At 31.1% G+C, this 22,949-nt stretch overlaps 1 protein-coding gene across 1 annotated transcript in view; it reads left to right on the top strand.

Annotated features, from left to right (window-relative positions):
• Nucleotides 1-135: 135 nt before the first annotated feature.
• LOC126742551 (restin homolog) overlaps nucleotides 136-22,949 on the top strand; it is a 127,874-nt gene continuing 105,060 nt past the window's right edge. The window contains exons 1-2 of the mRNA XM_050449217.1: nucleotides 136-273; nucleotides 18,331-19,663. Coding sequence (XP_050305174.1) covers nucleotides 244-273; nucleotides 18,331-19,663 — 1,363 coding nt within the window. The 5' untranslated portion in view covers nucleotides 136-243. The remainder of the gene's footprint in view (nucleotides 274-18,330; nucleotides 19,664-22,949) is intronic.

Genomic DNA, 22,949 nt, shown 5'->3' with positions numbered 1-22,949 from the left:
CACACATGTATAATAATTATACAAATATATTACATAAACAAAATGCTATATTAAGGGATTTTAAAGAATGTGTTTTTTTTATGAAATACCTATTATATATTATATAGTTTCGCGCATGCCGTACAAGTTTGAAGAGTTTAGTGGTCCGTGAGTCGTATCGCGATATCGATCCGAAATTCCGACATCGTGCGGGCTTACAGCAAAAATTCACGTGAAAATTCATGAAAATTTCGGTGATAAAACATGTCTGTTTCCCATGGTACTAAACCAAAGGTAAGTCCGCTTTATGCTTTTTATTTTTATATGTTCGGGAGATATTTGCGTTAAACAATTATCTGGCTATATAGTAGGCAAGTCGGTCATTATATGGTACAGTATTGACCGCGTCTACTGACAATTTAAAACATGCATTAATAAATTTAATTATTTATAATAAAGGGATGTAATGCCGGGTGTGTATTGTATATATTATAACTTTTAAATGTAATATCTATTGTTGCTCTAAACCATGGAAATTTTTATAATCTCTTGGAAAATGTGCTGCGAGGACGCATGCGCTGTGCAGCTAATGGATGCTGTAAAAATTTACTAAAATTCTTAATTTGTTAATATAAACGTTTCTTTAAATCTTTAATAAATATTAATTTTTACTTTGAACTATTATGACGTCAAGTGTCAAGTATTTGATTATAGGTATCATATAATTTATTGGAAACAGGGTTGGGTACGTCGAAAATTTGTCATATTCGACGCTATTTTCGACGCGTCGAAAATATATTTGGATATTTTAATTGGCTGACTAAAACTAAAGAATAAGTTAGTTATAGTACAGTAAATAACTCTACCTCAATGTGTATTAATATTAATATATTGTTTAAAAAAAATACAACTAAAAAAAAGTTAACTTAACAGGACGTCAAACTTAAAATACATTCACAAATGATTGTAAAAACCGCCTTTAAAATATAAAATTAATATTCGTCACTTTTATTTTCATCCCTTATTTTTAGATGGTAGTAAATATAAGTCAGTTTCTTTGCACTACTTAACCTTTTTCTCTGATTGGGAAGTTTTACCAACGTGGATTCCAACGATTTTTTGTACCTGAAAAAATTACAGATTATTTATTTCCCAGGGACAATAATAATTTTCATTAAAGCATACCTTGTTAACACTGCATAAGGAAAAATAGAAAGATCCAAAAAAACAGCTACCGCTACCACTACTACTATCACTTAGCCCACTGGGGCCAGGCGCATCAAGATTGAAAGATTCTAGTGTTCCAGTATTATTCGTTTCTATCATCATTTCTTGATCTTCAACACAGTAAGATTCAAGATCAGCCGAGGAACCAATATCCACATTTCCAGATGCTATATCGCTGTTATTAGAAATTTTAACACTAATTAAGTCGCTATTTTCACTTCTTTTTAAAATATTTGATAAGGGCTGCTCATCTTCATCGCTCGAGTTATCGTCAGAGTCGGATACATCCACAACCGTCTTTTGCAAGTGTTTCTGGGTCACTAAAAGCAGGAAGGCTATTCATAGCAACACGTTTGCGACAAATTATTAAAATTTATAATAAAAACATATAGAGCCGAGCAAAAAAAAAGGATTGCAAATAAAAAACATATTTTAATAGGTTATTGCACTACTTTCTGCAAAAAAAAATTCTCTCTCGATTTATAGGCTTTTAACTTTTTTTCTTTATTTTAGTACACTAGCTTTAACACCCGCGGCACGGTTGCGTCATTAAATGTGAATGTCTGTGGGTTTTTTTTATTTTTACATTATTTTTTTAAAAATCATGTCTATAACCGTCCAAGGGAAAAAGAAATAACTGTGCAAATTTTGACGCAATTCTGTTTTGTGGTTCGTAAGTTATAAGCGAACATACCCACCGACATTCACATTTATATTTTAGATTAAAAAAAAAATAATTCGATTATTCCAAAACCAAAATTTAGATTAATTTTCAATTTTAACCTTACTTTCTACCCATATTTTTTATATAAATGTTTTTTGTGCAATAGCAGTAGAAGCAACGTTTTAGTAATAGAAAGAAAAATAATAGTACTTTTTATTTTTACTTACCCGTCGGTTGCATATTCTGTTTACAAACATTTCTATGGCTCAGCAGTCTTTTCTTCCCTGTATTTTTTATGGTTTCTTACAGTAGCTGCATAAGGCTGCACATTTCCCCTGAATTTTAATCGAATCAAAACCATATTTTTTCCCAAAATGTATGTTGAGGTCGCCCAGCCATTATGAATATCTTTTTATATCAAGAATTCCGGTACGCTAATTTGTCATCTATCTCTACACGACACTCTATGTTTAATTCTATGTTCTACTCGTTCACTTTTATGTTTAATTTTTATTATCTACTTTGGAATCAAAGGAGTTTAGTGTCAAAGGATTTTTTTTTTAAATATTTGTAATAAATTTGATGAAAAATTAAAAATGTCTTTATCAAGTTATCTTTGAATGGACCCTGTGAAACTGTCATTGTCAAATTTTTTAGGAGTCTCAAGAGTTTTTAAATAAAGCATTGAGTTTTGTTTACAGTGTAAATCTGAAACATCGAATAAATTCAATAGTTTATATACTTTTTTATGTCTCAAACTTTATTGGATACTTTTTTGTTGAAACCAACGCTATACAGTTTATCCCAAAAATAAAATAATTATGACCTCATTCGACGATTTTTTTTAATAAGAACCTCAATTTTGTATTAAGTATTTTTGAAAAGCGTATCACATTATACAAAATTTCAAGTTTAAGTGATCAACCGTTTTCAAGATAATTAAAATATATATTTTTTTAATTAATATAAATTATAAAATCTGTTTTAATCAAAAAGTAATAAATATTGAAAATGTAGTCCATTTACTATTTAATATTATTTATCCTTAACGTACGTGAAAATCGTCTTGCAAATTTTTAACGATTTATGTAAAAATTAATATGGGACACACCAAAATTGAAATACATAATATAATGTTATCAATGATTTTTTTTTTAAATGGCTTCTATTGCTTATTTCTAAAGAGCATATTGATTTTTTGAAAAGTTCAAAATTTCAGTTTTTTTTTAAGATTATTATGACTTTGAGATAGTTGATGTTGAAGATAATTGAAACACCTTTTAATTATTTAAAAAAAAAAAACAAAAATTTATTTAACTTCATACTTCTATAAGTGGTCAAAAATGTAGCGCATTTACCATTTGGAAATACAATTTCTTATAACTTCTAAAAAAATTAATCTACACTCGATCATGCCTTATTCTACTGGTTTTCAACTACTCAAAGTTTGTGGACTTGGACACATAAACTTTGGATTCCAAATATCCCCATAAAAATTGAATATTTCCAGTTCTGTATTAGACGATCTGCTCTTTAGAAATAAACATAAAAGCAATTTTTTAAAAAAAAATCCTCAATGTTAATGTATATTTCAATTTTGGGACACAGTATATATATAAACTTTTTGAGAAAGCAAATTTTATAATATATTAAATAAAAAAAATTAATTTGAACTATCTTAAAAACGGTTAATCACATGAACTTGAAATTCTACAGCAATGTATATTTTGATAGGCTCTTGAAAAATAGATAATAAAAAACTAGTGTTACTAGTTAAAAAAATCATTGATGATGTCATATGTTATTTTTGGGACACACTGTATAACTTTGTTTTCAATAAAAAAGAGCGCCACTAGGAATACTAATCTTTGGGATAATGGATGGATTTTTCGAATTAAGTTACAGACGCTTAATAGAGATGTAGTGGTAACTTGTACCGATGAAGGTTGCCCAATTTAATTAAAAAAAAAAACAATAACTTATAAAGGACATTTGACAAAATTCACAAGAACCGTATTTTATAGTTTATAATAATATTCAGTAAATATTTATTAATATTATCAGAAAGTGGTCCGGCTCGAAAAACTTTACGAGCCTTGATTAACACACTGACAGAGAGACACGAATCGTGAATCGTGAACTTTTTAACATATAAACAAACGCGGTAGTTTACAATGTGACCGCGAACGTCGATGGTCTGTGAATTCGTGTTCGGGTTTCGCTGTTTTCTTTTAAAACTTTTTGGTGCCTTTTTTTCTACGTTCAGGACTAATTGAATAATCAAAGGTACAATAATTGACAGTATGCGGATTTATTTGTGAAGTAAGTCGTGATATCAATTATTAAAATCTGAGTTTAATAATGCAATTTTCATGTGAAAGTTCAGCTTCAAGGAGTAACAGTTCCAAAGGTCTTAAACTCTTTAGAAAAATTAAACTTGTATAAACGTGTAACCTATTGAAAATTTTCAGGTGAATATCGTCCCTTTTCCTTTTACTTTGATAAACATTGTAGCACCCAGAAAGCTCAGATTTAAAAAATTACTTTATCCGGCCCATAGAACAATTCAAAAGCGAAAATCCAAGCAACATTTAAAACTCATGCATTGATCATGATAATTTAAGCTCAATTAACAAAGATTTATTTACATCAAAGGTCCTCGTTAATAATGAAGATTGCGTGCATAAATTACGCCTTAAAACAAAGGATGTACCAAAATGACGATCATAATTCTATATAAATTTATGCACGTATAAGGTACATACCTCGATAGCTCCGAAAATGGGCTAATCAAGTCAGACGTGTCATTAAAATTAATTGAACGCAACTGACCCGTAACGCACCGTATATTATTAAGGTGTGGGTTGTTTTGCTACCGCATATACTTTGTGTTTTTTAGGACTTAAGCAGAATATTAAAACCAAAATTGTATTTTTTTTTTAGCTATATATTGTCTCCAACATATTTTAACAACTCATGAAGGCCAATTCAATTATAGGTATTCACGAAATACTGCATTGATGTGTGTAAAAAGGTGTGCCTATCGACAATACAATTTATTAAATGTTAATAACCTAAAAGGTCTTTAATATTGAGTTTCAATACCCGGTAAACTAATATTTGCGATTCACATTAAATTGCGGTAATATTTCAAAGATATAATTTGCTCAATATTGCTTTCATCATGGGCGGAAACGATCTTGCCTCACTTTTAATGTTAAACAAACGCGGTGATTTCTATTTTCGGTTTCAGTTTTTTTAAAAAAGTCGTCATCTTTTACAATCAGGTTTTCGTCTACGGTAACATTGATAAGATTGAATTTTATTTCGATACGATAATATAATGTTATCTTAAGTACTGTTTGGAGTGGGAACTGCAAAATCAAGTAGTGGTTCTCTCTTAAAATTCTATAACTTTTAAATGAAACCCTCCTTGTTTATTTTTATATTTGACAAATGACGTTATGTATACAATGGAGAGCACCTAGAGTTGTGTATTTTATGCAGAACTGTTTACTTTCAGGTGTTTGAAGTTAATATCTCACTGTTATTTGCACTAAAGTAATTTGTTGTTGCGTCCGGTCAATTTAGGGTTTTTTTCAGTCAGCTGAAGCCATTTTTTTATTACTTCTAGGCATTTGAGGCCATCTTTTATTACTTTGAAGCGTTTCATTTTATTACAAGCATTTGATGGTAGACTTTTTTACTTTTACATGCAATTTAAGTAATTTTTTATACTTCATAGTTCTAGGAGTTCATGGAGTCGTTTTTTTTTCTATTCACAGGGATTTATATGCCATGTTTTGACGTTTCTGTGTTAATTTTTACATCCAATTCTTAGTCAAGGCAGCTGGGCAATGTATATATACAAGGGGTCTAATTTAAATAGATGTACATAGGGATATTGGAGGATCAGGATGGGCTAAATGGGGAAAAAGTTACACAATCAATTGCCTATAATTAATCTGCCATTTACTCCTTTATACTCGGAATAACTAGCGATAAATATACAAGGGAAAAGATAAAAGTGTATTTTATAAAAATTTTTATATAATTATCTTCGCTCACTATATTGAATTAGGCCAAAGTCAATTTTTATTTTTCTTATGGGCACTACAATTTCTAATCTATAATTTTTCATATTTGAATTCCATTACAAGTGCTCTTTTTCCCCATTTATACCACTTTAAACTGGACACCCTGTATATGTATTGCTAGCAATAAAAAAGGGATGCCTTGAAATACCTTTTTTTTCCCTCCTCGACTAAAAATTATTATTCAAATGATTCCAAGAGCTTCTATACAATTTTTCATGTTTTCCTGTATGTAATTGGTGTAATTGTGTATTTAGGAACTTCAGGTAAGTTTTCGTATTCACCAGCCTGTTTTTTTCTCAAGAGTTGTTACGTATTCGTCTTTAATTTCTCTTGAAAGAACTCGTCCATTATCTCAAAGAGACCTACGTAACTAGAGAAAAAAATGAAAATTCTAAGTCTCGAAAACTCTAAGAAACGATAGAGAAATTAAAGAAAAAAATGAAAACTCAATATACATAGCTATAAGGTCTGATGATGCTTTATTAGCGAAACATGTTACCTGATTAATAGATATAAAAAGATATTTTGAGACCGAGACTTAGAGTTTTCATTTTTTTCTTTAATTTCTCTATCGTTTCTTCACTTTATTAAATATATTTCTTTACATTCGTTTTTGTTTGACTGCTGTAGTTTTTGCTGTATTACTGTTGATAAATAAATTAATACTACTGTATTACTATCGAAATAACTCTCTAGAAGGGAGCCATTGGCCATAAACTCTCCATAACCATCAAAATAGTCGCTTTACGAGGCTTATTTCCAAATTTATTAACGACTTTCCTCAAAGTTGTCAGGTTTCTGAATGCGTTTCTTTAATTTCTTTATTGTTTCTGTACTTTATTTATTTTTCTTTGCCTTTGTTGTTTCAGTGCTCAAATGCTAAAAGTACACATTAAACAGTTACGAAATAGTTGAAAAGTTTTATTGCTTTTTGATCGATGCCTTTAATAATAATTTAATTAATTTTGGTAAAACTGAACGTCCTCAGTAATATTTAAATATCTACATATATTATAATTTTTTTTAAGTCATATATATAAATAAAATTAAATATATGTGAATTTATTACACCTGTTTCTGAATGCCAGCCTGACATTATGCATATTTTCTTCTTACCCAATCGAATATTCCCAGTTTGCATCACTGCTGATGATGGAATTTATTTTTTATAGCCATGAAAGCATGCAATATCTAAGAATACCTAATAAATTACTTTGGACGGTGTTAACATATTAATAAGGATCGTAAACAAATTTGTGTTATTCTCTATAGTATGAGGTCACATAATTTAATTTAAATCTCCTGTATAATTGAATTGAATTAATATCATTGTATAATGTATACATTATTGATTTTTTTTTAATTCATAAAATGCTTGGCATAAAATCAAAGAATTATTTTATATACTCATATAAGCAACTAAAGGGTGTTTTTTTGAGAGGTATACAAATTTGAAATGAAATAAAACTATAAAAAAAAATTATTGACATGGTATTGGTTTTCTTTAAAAGATATTGTTATGCCATTAGTGCTTAAAAATGATTTCGGGCATCATCGGCATGAATCGGGAAGTCCAATTTTCGACAACTTTTTCAAGCATCTGGGGCCGTATCTCGGCAATAACGCGGCAAAAGTTTGCCTCCAAGTGATCCAACGTCTGTGGTTTATCTTTGAAGACATGTGACTTCACATATCCCCAAAGAAAGTAATCCAGGGGTGTGAGATCACACGATCGTGGAGGCCAGTTCACAGGTCCATTGCGTGAAATTATGCGATCATGGAATGTTTCCCGCAATAAATTGATAGTGTCACGCGCTGTGTGGCATGTTGTTCGGTTCAATTGAGGAACAAAAAAGTCGGCAATCATGGCTCTATAACGTTCTCCATTGACTGTAACATTTTGGTCGTTATCATCTTTAAAAAATATGGGATAATGATTCCTCCTGACCATAAAGCGTACCAAAGTGTGACTTTTAATGGATGTAAGGTATGGTAAGGGCGTCTCAACAAAAGCTTCTGGATTTTCTCCACTTCAAATTCGACAATTTTCCTTATTGACGAAGCCGTTCAACCAAAAATGAGCCTCATCGCTGAACAAAATTTTGGATTGAAAAAATGGGTCAGGCTGAATACTGTTTTCCGCCCATTCAACGAACGTACGGCGCGCATAATGGTCACGCGGTTTCAGTTCTTCATAAGCTTTATAATTGTAAAATTATTATTAACTGAGATAATAAGCACAAAATGTGAGAAAGCACTGACAAATTTAATTTTCGTAAAGATAAACATCCAGAGCTCCTGGATGTTTCTCGTTCGGGGCACATTCGATCCAAATGCCGTCGCACTGGTCGCGCAAAATGTGGTGGAGCACCATCATCGTGAAGAAACCACAAATTCTGCCTAATGTGAAGAGGGACTTCTTCAAAGAGTACCGGCAAATTTTGTCGCGAGAATTGTAAATAAAGAGCACCAGTTAGACGATTATCCAAAATGAAAGGGCCAATAAGTGTTCCGTTTACAATTCCAGCCCACACATTTACTGAAAATCGTTGTTGAAAGTTTGTTCGCCGAATGGCATGCGGATTTTCAACTGCCCAAAAATGCGTGATGTTGAGAAAATTGTGAATACCATTGCATGTGAAAATTGCTTCATCCATAGCTAAAATGTTGCTGGTAAAGTTTGGGTTTAACTGCTGCTGATGTAAAAACCACTCGCAAAAGTTTACTCGAGATGATCCCTTGGAAGTAAAGCTTGTACCCTTTGGACGTGAAATGGATACAGTAATTCATGCTACAAAGCTTATCTGAAAGCCTGAAAGGACCTTAAAATGCCTGGAATAGACTTGACTGCTTCGGATATATCTAAATTCTTCCAAAATATCCCAAATAAACTATTTTTAAGTGATTAAAATTTATGGTGCTTGCCTGTAACTTTATCACACTTTACTCATACTGTATACATACAATTTGTATGTATACACTTCTAATTGCTAAAATTTTGCATTAAGTCGGTTAACGAAACTCGTCTTTCATTATGTTTTTTTTTACGGTTACATCACGCGAAACCTGCGTGAATTAATTTTTTCAACGTGACATTTTAAAACACACTTTAAATACGTTTTTATTGGACAAGTTCCTGTTAATTCATGAATAAATCCGAGACTCCAATTAGTATAATTATTAGAAAAAAAAAATAAATAAATTTGCCAAGAACATCCATCTCTCGTAACTATTAATTTAATGGTACCCACTTTCTTGTATATATATTTGCTACCTATGTATGTTTGTAGGTAACAATTAACTTTTATGCGTCAATGCATTTTATCGTTATGTTGGATGGTTAAAATACGACAAATGTAACTAAGTACAGCTTTATCTTAGTTTAAAAATTAGAAGTGGATGGGACTGAAATGATGTTTTCGGGTTTAGTTAGACACACTATTAGAGCTTGATTTGATCAACTATTGATTCCAATCATACACTCATAAAATTCAATCTAGAGATTCCAGACTGACTTAACTTAACCGGCCTATCAATCTGTTTTATAGAACGTTGTTTGCAGATATAAATTACCACGGAAAATGAATTATTCAAAGTTGCAGTCAGTACAAATTGCCGGGGCAGAAGAACAATTTTTTTCTTCGATACATATATATATTGCACTCGAGGAAGTAATTTGAAATGTTGATTGCGGCAAAATATGCGTGTGCAAGTGTATAGTGGGTATATCTTTTTACCATTCTATTTATTACAAGAAGAAGAAGAGGAAACAGATGCCTCAGGTAATACTACTTTAGGTTTATGAGGTTGTTCTTGTAAATCGATGGACGCAAAGTGGCTTTTTGTTAGTTTATTAGATGAACGAGAAAATGTTGATTAAGCACCTCATTTAAGCCTTTTTATAAGCAAAGATATAATGTAGTATTTTATTTCACCTTTAGGGTTGAGCCTGAGATGTCTAAAAAAAGGAACTAAATATGCTTGTTTTTGCCTCGTTTTAAGTAGGTTTCGGTGCCAAATAATGTTCAGTAAAAGTTCAACTAATTCCATTTTAATTTCCTGGGGTTCATTTTCGTATGTCCTCTCTCAAGCAACACATCATATATTATTATGGTTAAATAAACGTTCAATCAGTTCAACAATATCGTTAAATAATTCAACGAAGTTTTTGGTATATTTATCAACCGTCTATGGTCAAAGTATATTTATTAAACTGTAGAATATACGTATATCATATACGACTCTGTTTTTAAAAGGGACAAAATTTCGGCATTTAAAAAAATTGACACGGGAATTATATTTCTATAAAAAAATATTTTTTATAGTTTATTTATTATAGTTTTTATTAACTCGATTACTACACCTCAAATATTTTATGAAATTTTTCTGAAAAATCCCTTTTTTTTGTCCATGGTATCCAAACTAATAACGCTATTTTTATACTAAATATTTATATATAAAATTATATCAAATTTAAATAAATAGTGTTATTAAATTGTAGTTTTTCATCAACATAACTCTAAGCCACCCCCCACCCACCCCAAACATTTGGCCAGTATGAAATTCTTTTGAAAAATCACCGTTTTTCGTCTCTGTATCCAATCTGTTCAATATTTATAAATATACATATTTACATATATGTATGTATAAATACATGTTTCTTGCTGTTATTATTTCTTGACTTATTAATATATTTGGACAGAAAGAAACAAAAAAAGGCCAACCAATATAATATTCCTTTGAAAAAACTCAAAGCAGAGAACTCTAAAGACTCATTCCAGAGAATTTGGAATACAAAATAATCTGGAAAGCCGTGTAGACGAGGCATTTCAGCAACAATCTTAGTAAAATCTTATATAGAGATAATTTCCTAATATGACTTAAATGAACAATATTTATATATATATATAAAAATCTATAGTTTTTGTCTTACATTACCTTAAAATTGTCAAACAAAACGTGAAAAACCCCAATTTTATAGTTTAAATTTTCTCTATTGATATTAATAGTTGAAATATTACTAAAATTGTACATCTGTTATTAACCAGAAATAAACGTGTATTTAACCCTATCTCCATAACTAAATTCAAAGGGCTTTTACGTGCATGATTTCCAACTTCTTCTAGTTCCTTTTTCGTGTCGTAACTCTAGTCTCAGGCTCCCCTCTATCTCTTCAACTGAGTCCAAAGGGTTTTTAGTTAAAAAAATGTTGCAAGTTAAAAGGGTTTTAGTGGAAACTTTGTTTAACAAAATCAATTTATTTATTTAAAATTCTTCATTACAAAAGTTCACCAATGAACATGCGTCAATTTCAAGCCTTACCTAAATTTATACACTAAAGTCATTAATAATTAATAAGTTAAATAGAGACATACATATACTAACAATACTTATTAAAATGAACTTACAAAAGAAGACTTAAAGGCTAAAACACTATAGACTAGGGACTAAACTTGCACTTCCATTTTTTAGGTTCAAACAGTAATAGCCATTATAAAGGATTATCTAAAAGGAGTTGCTTTATTTTTGATGAACTGGTTTATACCGTCAATTATTTTTATGCATTTTGGTAATTTATTAAACGCTTTAGACGCTACGAAAATCGCACTCTTTTTAAATAGAGCCGTATTATGGTGCAAATTGTTGAGATCTTGGTGATATCTTGTAGGCATACCCATATTAAAGTCTGCGTTCCTTGTAAAGTAATGACTGTATGTTTTTGCAAAAACCAAAAGTTTATAGAAGTATAACGAATATACTGTCATTATACGGTGTTTTTTAAACAAATACTTTAAATCACTAATTTATAGTGAAGAAATAGTCGATACTTGCAGTGGAGTCGTAGGTTCAGGTAAAATGAAAATCCTTCAGTCTCCCTACACTTATTTATTAAGAAAAAGATAGTAATAAAAAAAGAATAGTAACAAATAGAGAGTTTTTGATATGTAATCAAACCCTGGGGCGTGTGCCTGTTACCAATTTTAAACCTTTTACCAGCTGGTGATGGACATCACTGTGTCCGAAACATGTAGGGAATTTAAGGCTAATTAAATGTTTAATAAATAAATGGAGGGATACTGAAGGATGTTCATTTTACATTAATTTATAGCTTATATAAATAACTTAATTAAAATATACAGTAATGGCTTAAAGTAGATAGACAAATGGTTTTTTAAAAAAGTCAAAGGAAATAAAAATTCTATAATAAAGATATTTAAGTATATTATGGGCAACATAAACATGTATAAAAATGATAAAACATTTTTTAGAAACAATTACCCAATTTGGTAAATAATAAGAAATAACTAAATATACGCTGGACAAAAGTAGATAGACAAATTTAAAAAATAACCAATACTCTTTTTTTTTTTCGAAAGGAGTTTAGTTCTAGCAACACAAGTTGCTGGCGCCATTGTCGGCCTAATAAGTGTCACAGTTTTTGACACTTTGAAAATGAGAAATTTTCCAAAAAAAAGCAACAATTATTATAGTGGGTTTGTTGAGGATGGATTTGAAAGTAAAAAACGTTAATCTGGGTTAAAAATTAAGGTTAATAGAGCTATTGTGGTTGGCTAGTTTTTCTGCTACTTTTTTTTGACAAATTCTAACTTATCTAAGAAAAAAATAAAAATAAATCTTAACTAAGAAATAATAGGAATATTCTTACAAGAGGTTAAGTCCAAGAAAAAGCATTTATTAACAAACAATTTCACATGAAAATAATTCTTATACCTCAAAAACATTTTAAGTAAGAGGGAATTTGGTGCAACATGATCTCAGAGCCACCGAATTTGAACCATATTGGAAATACATGATTTTTATTTATTAGCCGACATTTTTGGTCATAACTTGGCAACCACTTAAGATATTCTTTTAATTTTTTCCATCAATTTAGTGGGATTTCCAAGGATGGATTTAAAGGTAAAAACATCAGTTTAGGATAAAAATTAAAGTAGCTAGGGCTGTTTTGGTTTGAAATATTTTTGTTGCCGCTTTTTTTTTAACAAGTTTTAACTTTCCTTGTAAATATTTTAAGAAATAATAGAAATACTTTAACTTAACTTAACTTTAACTTGGCAACCACTTAAGATATTCTTATAATTTTTTCCATCAATTTAGTGGAATCTCGAAGGATGGATTAAAAAGTAGAAACGTCAGTAGTCTGGGATAAAAATTAAGGTAGCTAGGGCTGTTTTGATTTGGGGTGGTTTTTTGCCACTTTTCTTAACAAATTCTAACTTTCCTTAAGAATATCCTAAGAAACAATAAGGGTATTCTTAAAAGATTTTTAGTACAAGAAAGGGCATTTCTTACCAACTATTTTCATATAAGAACGATTCTATTGCCTCAAAAACTTTTTGAGTTAGAGGCAATTTTATACAACAAGGTCCCAGAGCCACCATATTGGAAATACAAGATTTTTATTTACTAGCCGACATTTTTGGAAACTACTTCAGATATTTTCCCTTTTTTTTTTACTTACTTAACCTAAGAAAGAATGAAAATGAATAAATATGTTAAAAAAATTGATTTTTTTATTTGGTCAAAATGGGAAAAAAGTGAAACTAAGATAAAAATTTGCTGCTCCGGCAACGTCGCTAATTATTTACATTGGATGCGAGCAAAATTCAAGAATGCCGCGAAATATAATGCGATGTTGCCAAGATGCTCAACACTTCCTAAGTGTAAATTACTTTCTATATAATTTCATAAGCTTTATTGGTTATTTTGTATTGAGACTATTAAGTTTTTATTCATGTTTTTTAATTTTAGGCAATTAAGACAGAGCTCTTTAAGTGCCTAGAATTATAAATGAAAAATGGACTAAAAATTCCAAGCAGCTGAATCCATGTCTATTACCATAAATGCCTGGACTTTCTAAAAGTATCATTGTTATTATAAGACTATAGATTCGTTTATCCTTTATTTTTGCTAAATTCTAGGTAACTGAGATAAATGAAATTTACTGGCTCAATTGTCTTGAATTATAGATCAAAGGCTTGTGATAAAACAAATCTTTTAAAAGTATTTTTTTTTTATTACAAACTAAACCATCTACAATATTAGTATTTTGTAAAATACCCATTATTGTCTATTACAGCCTGACATCTATCTACGTGGCATTGATTCAATAAAATTGTCTATGAGTTTAAAACCAATATTTTTCTATTTCTGTTGCAACCGTTCGAATAATTCACCTTTATTTGAATAGTTTGTATCCCTAATATCAGGATCTATAATTTCCCATAAATTTTCGATGGGATTAAGATCGGGTGACTGCGATGGCCATTTTAAAACTGGTAATTTTTCTTCTTCGAAAAATTGCTTCATAAGAATGCTTCGGGTCATTATCTTACTGGAATCTTAATGGTAAATTGTCTTCGTAACATAATATCTCTGAGAATATCCCTGTACATAAACCTGTCCACTATGCCCTCTATGCGATGTAACGGGCCCATTCCATAATTTGAGAAGCAACCCCAAACCATCACTGATCCACCTCCATGCTTAACTGTGGGTTTTGTGTACTTGGGATTCAAACGCTTTTTGCTGGCCTACGTGCAAATAGAGTCTCTTCTACCAACCTTCGTCTTACAGTCCTTGAGGACACATTACAAATCCCTAGAGCCTGTAACTCTATCTGAATTTGACCGAGAAGTCATGAAAGGGTTATTCTGGCTAATTTGTTTTAATTTGCGTATAGCTCTAATGTCCATTTTTTTTGGTCGACCAGATTTATTTTATACTGTCCTTTCATATCTTTTGATAATTGCCCAAACAGCTTTTCTTTTAACATCAAATCTACGAGCAATATCAATTTGTCGATCACCCGCGCGATATGCATTAATAATGCGTTGTCTTAAATCAACTACACTAATTTTATAATGCACCTTAAGTTAAAGAGAAGCAATACTATACTAATTTTACTTTATAAATATCTTGACAAAAAAATAATTCCAAAATTGCTTTTGTCGATCTACTTTTGACCACTACTGTAACTTAATTTATTGCTCAAGCTCCTCAACACTTCAGTGATTTAAAAATTTGATTTTTTTTTACTAAAAGGCTCTCTGTTTGTTATTCGTCTCCTATACAAATCCATCATCATGGTAAAACAAGCAATCAAATAACAACTCATTGATCTGTCCGGATCTACACATATGGAGGAAACAAGCGAACCATAAAACCTCTAATAAAATGTAATCGTCTTCTCTTATCATCTTTTTTGCTCTTGCCAGTCGATTTAGTCACGCGTACTTGTTTTCTGTAACAAAAAAAATAAAATACCCTGATGGTATGTAAAAACTGCTTAAAAAAATAACTTAATAAGTCGCTAATTGATAGGAGAGAACGAGCCATCAGATGAGAAAAATCCCACTTTCTTCCTGGTTTTTAATTGAATCTGATATGCTCCGTTGAGCCTGCATACGCATCGCCATTAAATTGTTCGCTTTGATAAAGCTGTTCTCTATTAATAATTAGAAAAACGTCTTTACTGTAGAATACCTTCGAACTGGTTCGTTTGGAGGAATAAATATGAAACGGCAGAACCAGTTGGTGGTGCAGCACCCGCTTGATATCAAAATCGTTAAGTAACAGGCGTTGGTCGGTCCTCTGGGTACCCGCATCATAGCAAATAAGCTGAATTACATATATATACACTTGCACTTCGCAGATGTCAGTCGGCGAAAGAAGTGTTTTGATTTAGCGGGACGCGAGGCTCTTTATAGTACCGTTATGGCGGCGAAATGACCGCGAACCAACAGGTACCACATTTGTCCTTTATATAGGGGAACGTCGGGAACTATAAGTACAGTCCATTAGGCATGAGACAATTTCAAAGACTCTCTAAAATTAAGCTTTAATATGGTTCTAATTGCTCTCTTTTGACTACTAAAAAATGTCATGTAAAATTTTAAAAATGCAATAGTTTTAACCTAAACAAATATATTTATTTAAAAAAAATTAGTGGTTGCATATTTAGTGTATTTTATAATAAATATCTCCATATATTCAATATAGTTTTATAAAATTTTGAAAAGCAATTAAACATTTATTGAATGCATTGATATTTATTTATATATATATTATTTATAAATATAAGCAGGTCTAAGTGAAATATCATACCATTGAAGCAAGTTGTACATTTACGACATGATTCGTCATATTTAATAAAAAACTTCGAAGTGAATATTAGTTTCTGTAATTAAATATATCGTTCCATTGTATATTTAGATGAGTTTTTAAAAGCTGAAGTTCTATGCATAGGTTGGTATGGTAATAATGTAATTGTTGGTTGTTGTTATTATTGAATTATTTATATGAACCGTTCTTCCATTGCTCATGTCTAAAATTGAATTTTCGTGTAAATAACGTGAAAAATGATATTTATTTCATACAAAACAAACCCTGTACGTAATCAAACAATACAGTGTTCTTTTTGACTCAAAATTTGCATGATATACTATTATTGTGTCTTGACTGTTTACATATTTTGACACAATTCGCAACATATAAATAGATTTGTGTAATTTTCCAGCAATAAACTCTACTTATTGGTCCCATTAATTATTTTAATGTTTGGTTATGATACGAATAATCAAGCTGTCTCGAAGGAATAAAAAATGAATTTAGGAAAAAAACATCTAGGCGCCAGTGAGGCCCTAACAATATTCTTTGAATGTTCAATTCAATATTCTCAACTGCCTGAAAATTTCAAAATATCAATTTTTGGCCTGAAAGTCGTCTTACTAAAAATAAGAAAAAAAAACTGTTTGGAATAGAAATTTATATTTATTTCAAGCAAAAGCGGAACAATTCGCTATAATTTCCGAAAAGAAAATGAAAATGTTTTTCTTTTCTAGACAGTTTTATTGAATAAACTTAGTCTAACATACACTCTTAGTCTAAAGAATAAATAGGAGTTCCTATGGTTGCATGTTTGCACCTACTTCCCCTAAGAAAAAAATAATCCGCTAAATAATAATTATTACAATTGAATGCGAGTCGTGGCATCGGCCTAATAAGGGCGTTGCCAGCAGTTTATAATATACCCGGCCCGGAGGTTCACAGTATATTACAGGAAAAACGCCATAAATTCCATCACACCATGAGTCGCGAATCGCTTTTTTCCCTTGTCTCTAACATGCATATTTTCTGAATTATCCCATTTTAGGTACGTAGTGGCCACGAGGGATTTCTTATTAGATTATCGGCTAATTCGATGTAAAATTGGTTAACGGTAACTTATATACAGAGTGTTCGATAGTACACTGAAAACATAATTTCCCTGATCAAAGTGCTTTTGACTTTTTTTCAAAGCTTACCACTTATAGATCAAGGGCGATGTCTCTTCAAATTTCTCTTGCACTACAGTTCATCATCTTCATCTATGGTAATATGTTAGCTATACAAATACTTTTTCTAACATAATTTTTAACATAAGTATACCATAATCTATCCTAACAGTGAAAGATTTCGTTAAAAAATCAGTTGGATATTCATAGGGATAGGAACCTAAACAAAGATTTTCAACAAGATGGAGCGCCAAGGCGTGAAATGGGAGACGAGGTCAAATGAAATGGCCGACGAGATGACCAGATCTAATACCCCTCGACTTTTTTCTTTGGGGTCTGGGCAACCAGCTTCACTCGATGATCTTCGGCAACGGATTATTACATATTGTGCATCTATTCCAAGGGAAGTGTTTTAAAATGTGAGAAATCAGTTTTAAAATAAATAAAATTAGTGTTTTTAAACAGCGTATTTTATTTAACTTATGCGTTTCTTTGACCCTGTATAAAATTTAGAAAAAAATTCTTGTGCAAGTGAATAGTACTCTTTTTTAAAGGGTTGGGGTGCATCGGGCTCAAGGAATGACTCACCTTATAACCAATATATGGTGGTTATAGTTCCTCCTACTCGTATACCATTTGTACCTAATTGCGCTTTTCTAACTTTTTTAGTTTCAAAGATATTTACATTGAAAGTTCTCAAATTGATACCCTGCACATGTACAAGCATAGATAAGCACTCACTTATTTTCATTTGCACCTATAAATCACAACTTTTTTTGAATTTTAAGCTCTTTAGCAATGATTTAAATGTATTTAACTAATTGGAACAATTGCATAAGCGAAATGCGAAAGTCTTGGTGATTCTTATTATAGGACTTCACCCTTCAACAAAAATTCAAAACTGCTTGAAGAAAAATGTTTTTCTTACACAAAGACCGATTTTTTCAAGTTTGTTCTTTTAGTATATAGCGTCTATGTTCCTGACGTATTTAATTTCCCTATTTACATATTTTATTTTTCTACTTCTCCAATAAGTAACACCAACTAAACTTTTCTCCTTTTTCAGATTTGCCGAATACCAACCTTGAAAAGATATATCCCCCAAGTCGTACCTCAAACTCTAGACATCAAACCGCCCTCCACCACCTCCGTGATCACTAAGGAGCATGTGGGAAGCAACGTGCGAGTGGGTGAGAAAGAAGGAATTTTACGCTACGTGGGAGAAGTAAATTTTGCCAAAGGAATTTGGTGCGGGGTGGAACTTACGAATTCTTTCGGAAAAAATAATGGAACCGTCAATGGGGTGCAATACTTTACTTGCGACGAGAATCGAGGATTAATTACACAAGCGTATAAAGTGGAACTGGTGCAGACTAGTCCGGAGAACGTATCTGGGCCTTATTCGATTTTATGCTTTGCACAGCAATCTTTGACTGATAAAAAGACTAATAATTACACTTACGATGCAAAGGTGCAAAAAAATCAAAACTGCACCAATAGTGATTTAAATAATAGAGAAAAAAGGGAGTGTAGACCATTTGTCTTGTATAGGAAGCAAGAGTTGGCTTCCAGCAGCATCACTCAATGCTCATTATCAAGCATTAATAAAGCATCTTCTACCGAAGATTTAAAACATAACTCTATTGTGAACGATATAATCCTAAAACGAACCTCGACACTTTCAGCCGAAAATCTTCTCGCATTGAATTACAGACTTAAAAATAAATCTTACAATAATCCTTTGGATCAGTCAATATTCCAAACAAAAAAACATAGTACATCTGCACCATTTAAACCGAACAGCGGTCTATGCGACCTAATAAAATGGAGAATAAATGAAATCGGAGCCGATAATAACGATACCAAAGAGTTCAAAAGAGATTCCCTTGATGGTGAATCTCTCGGTATCCTAACACCTGATCAAATGATCGATACATTTATTTCATTTGAGGCAATTAATGTAAATTCATTAGGCGATAGACAAAATGAAACGTTCGCGCCAAACTCGTCGAAAAAAAGCCAGAAATGTTTATTTCCAAACGTGAAAAAATCTGACTCTATTTACCGGGACCTACAAAGTGAAAATAGTAAACGCGACTCTTTGGATTATGATAAGTCGGTCACCATCCTCACGTCGGAACAAATGGTCGATTTTTCGGAGTTAACCCTCGACGAAAATTGGACTTTAAGTAACAACTGTTCGGCTTTAGTAGAACATAAGTCAATAGATTTTCGATGTGAGGATACACCCTCGCCGGAGGAGTTACCTTTAGACCCCACTCCTATAGGGCAACTAGAACCTTTAAAAAATACGAAAAACGAAACCACAAAATCGAAGACCAATAATAGTTTTATTACCAGCATTACTAGCATCACCAGTCTGGATACTGGATACCAAGGCAAGTATTTTTAGATTATTATGGAAATAAGGGAGTTGGGTTTGTACTAAAATAATTATAAACTAAAACGGCTGGATTCCCAACTAACAAAGTTCTCTTATTACTAACAGCTTAAAAGCTAGTTTTTATTTGTAAAGGTTTTTTAAAGGTTTCGAATTGCCATTTTTGCGTTCTAAAAGTTTTCGATAAAGCAAATTTATCTCCAAGGGAAAAACAGCCTTTAACGATTAGAATATTCTTACGACTTTTTTATAAAGCTGATTTATAGCTATAATGTTACTTGCTGTTAGAATATTTATACTGCCTCCACTATAAGGAAAAACGCCCCTGTAAGCAATTGTATCTTATCCTTTACTTGTAGAAGCTCATAAATACATTTATACAAGCTTAATAAAGAAAGTAGTTGCTGTTTTATAAGTATTACTTTAGATTACATGTATAAGTTTTAAAGGTTATTTAAAAAACCTTTACAGGGCAAGTATTCCATAAAAAAGTTTCAAGACTTAAAAGCGCTTCGTAAAGAGTATTTAAAACACAAAATAGTGTTTTAGGTACTGTTAGGACATTTTAAAAGCAGGTTTATTAAAGTTGCAAGAAAGTAATAAGATTTTAATGATTTTCGCCATTTTGATTTAAGTGCCACAGGGAAATTAATGGTGTGTGTGTACTGTGTGCAAAGTTCTAAAAATCTAAAAATAGTTGTTCCCCCTCAATAATTATGTCGAATATTATCGAGACTTTTATGGTGTTGATTACATTACTAGCAACGTTCATAACCTTACACATGTAGTTGATGAAGTTTCAAAATTCGGAAAGTTTTCAACTTTTAATGCATACCCATTTGAAAATAGATTATATCAAATAAAAAACCTATTAAAAAATGGAAATGTTCCACTTGCTCCAGCTGCTAAAAGATTAAGTGAAATTACTCAAGTCAAAACATGGTCAATTATACAGAAAAAAAAATTTCTTTCCAAATTTAAAAAATCAAAATTCAAAAGAAGATTTTTTAAAAGTAGTTTTACCTACCTTTACTCTAACATATCAAACACCTAATTAATGGTTCTTAACAACTAAAAATGAAATAGTGCAAATGCGATACGCAAACAGAGTGCAAAGTAGTGTAATATGTATATATGGTTATGCGTTAAAAAAAACTGAAAACTTTTTTGAAACACCAATCAGGTCTTCTCTTTTAAACATATATAAATCTACCTGTACAGAATTTAACCCACATGTTTGCTGTATAAGTAATATAAAATGTAAAATGGTTACAGTATCTAGCAATAAGAAAAATGAGGTAATTTTTATTCCATTAATTCATACTTTGTAATAAATATTACGTAGCAATAAAATACTTTTTTCAAGACACATTCACAGTCCATTTTTTTTGGTCGATTTTTGCTTCTAGATTGCCGACATATTGTTTTGCCATCAGCCTCATTTCTTCTTGTCGAGTTTTTAATTATATTTAAAAAAAAAAAAATTCACAATCATTCATATTAAATGTGTCATCTGATAAATATATTATTTGGAAAAACAGGTTAATAATGTTTTTGTAAATTTTAAATGGGATCTTTTCCATGTTATTTTGTCTAGAGCCGCCAGCCTATGAACACTTTGTTATAAAGGATCTTGTAAAAAACCTGTCAATTAAAGTATAGCAATTGTCTATTGCCTTATAGTCATAAAAGTAGCACCGTTGTTTCAGGTTTAAGTGATCACAATCAAATAGCTTTCTGCACTTTAAAATTAGTAGTTAAAAGACAAAAACAAAAATTTATAACCATCCGCAATTTTAAACATTTCAATGAGATATATTTTAGGATCGATTTATCACAGATTTACTGGGATAATATTTATTATCTTGAGGACATAAATAAAAAAGTTCATTATTTAGAACAAAATATTAATTATTTATTTAATATTCATGCACCCTACAGAACTATAAGAGTCAGTAAAAAGCCAGCTCCCTGGTTGACAGACACCTTAAGACTTATTTTAAAGGAACGTGATAAGGCTTTGACTAAATACAAAAATCACAAGTGTTTAGAAAATTGGAGATATTACACGGAGTGTCGTAATTTTGCGTTGGCATCAATAAGACGAGAAAAAGCTGCATATCTTGCAAGCTTGGAGAGTGACAAAACTGGTAAAAAACTTGGGAAAGGTCTAGAAACTTTAAATATTAAAACAACCAAGAATAATAACGAGCTGCCGTTTAATATATCTGATCCAAATCAAATAAATGATTTTTTTGTAAGTGTTTTTAATAAATCTGATAAATGTGTAAACAAAATTAACTTCTACTCCAGTAATAAATTTACCGAGGATAATTTTCATTTTTCTTTAGTAGATCAAAGTACTGTCGAAAAAACTATAAAAAATATTAGGTCCAATGCCTCTGGTGTGGATAACATAACTCGACGTATGTTACACTTATGTCTCCCTGATATACTGGATCATGTCACTCATATTATAAATTGTTGTTTGGAGGTAGGATATTTTCCTACGGCCTGGCGTGAATCAGTGGTATGTCCGATTCCCAAATCCTCCAGTCCTGAAACTATTCAAGATTTGCGTCCAATAAGTTTGCTTCCCGTAATCTCCAAAGTTCTCGAAAGAATAGTCTATATGCAGCTGTCATCATTTTTAATGTAAAATAATATCCTCCCTTCCCATCAATCTGGTTTTAGGAAACATCATACCCGGTCTAGTTGAAGATTCTGAAATACATCAGTATGCTGATGATACTCAATACATACATTATTTTGACTCTGCTAATTTTGATAACGTGGCTAATACTATTAACGCTGATCTGAACGTAATAAATCAATTTTCAAAAGAGCATAACCTTGTCATTAATCCTAATAAAACAAAAATGGTTTTGTTTTCAAACCGAGGATCGCATAAAAATATAATGGAAACTGTTCACATTCAATTGGATAACGAAACTATTTTGTTCTCTGATACTGTGAAGGTTCTGGGACTTACAATAGACAATTCTTTAAGGTTTAAGGAACATGTTAATACTCTTCTGCAGAGGTGTTATTTACGCATGCGTATGCTTTATACCAATAAACACATTTTAAATTTTAAAACTAGGAAAAAACTTGTAGTGGCTCTTGTTTTATCTATTCTAAATTACTGCCTTATAGTTTATTATCCTTGCTTAGACCAAATAAATCGTTACCGCCTGCAACGCGTGCAGAATACTTGCTGTAGATTTATTTTTAACCTCGGAAAGTTTGATCATGTATCAGACTCTATACTTCAGTTGAGGTGG

The sequence above is a fragment of the Anthonomus grandis genome, chromosome 11, assembly GCF_022605725.1.
Source record: "Anthonomus grandis grandis chromosome 11, icAntGran1.3, whole genome shotgun sequence".
Classification (NCBI taxonomy): domain Eukaryota; kingdom Metazoa; phylum Arthropoda; class Insecta; order Coleoptera; family Curculionidae; genus Anthonomus; species Anthonomus grandis.
Note: the sequence above shows the minus strand (reverse complement) of the source record. Positions and strands in the feature narration are given on the sequence as shown.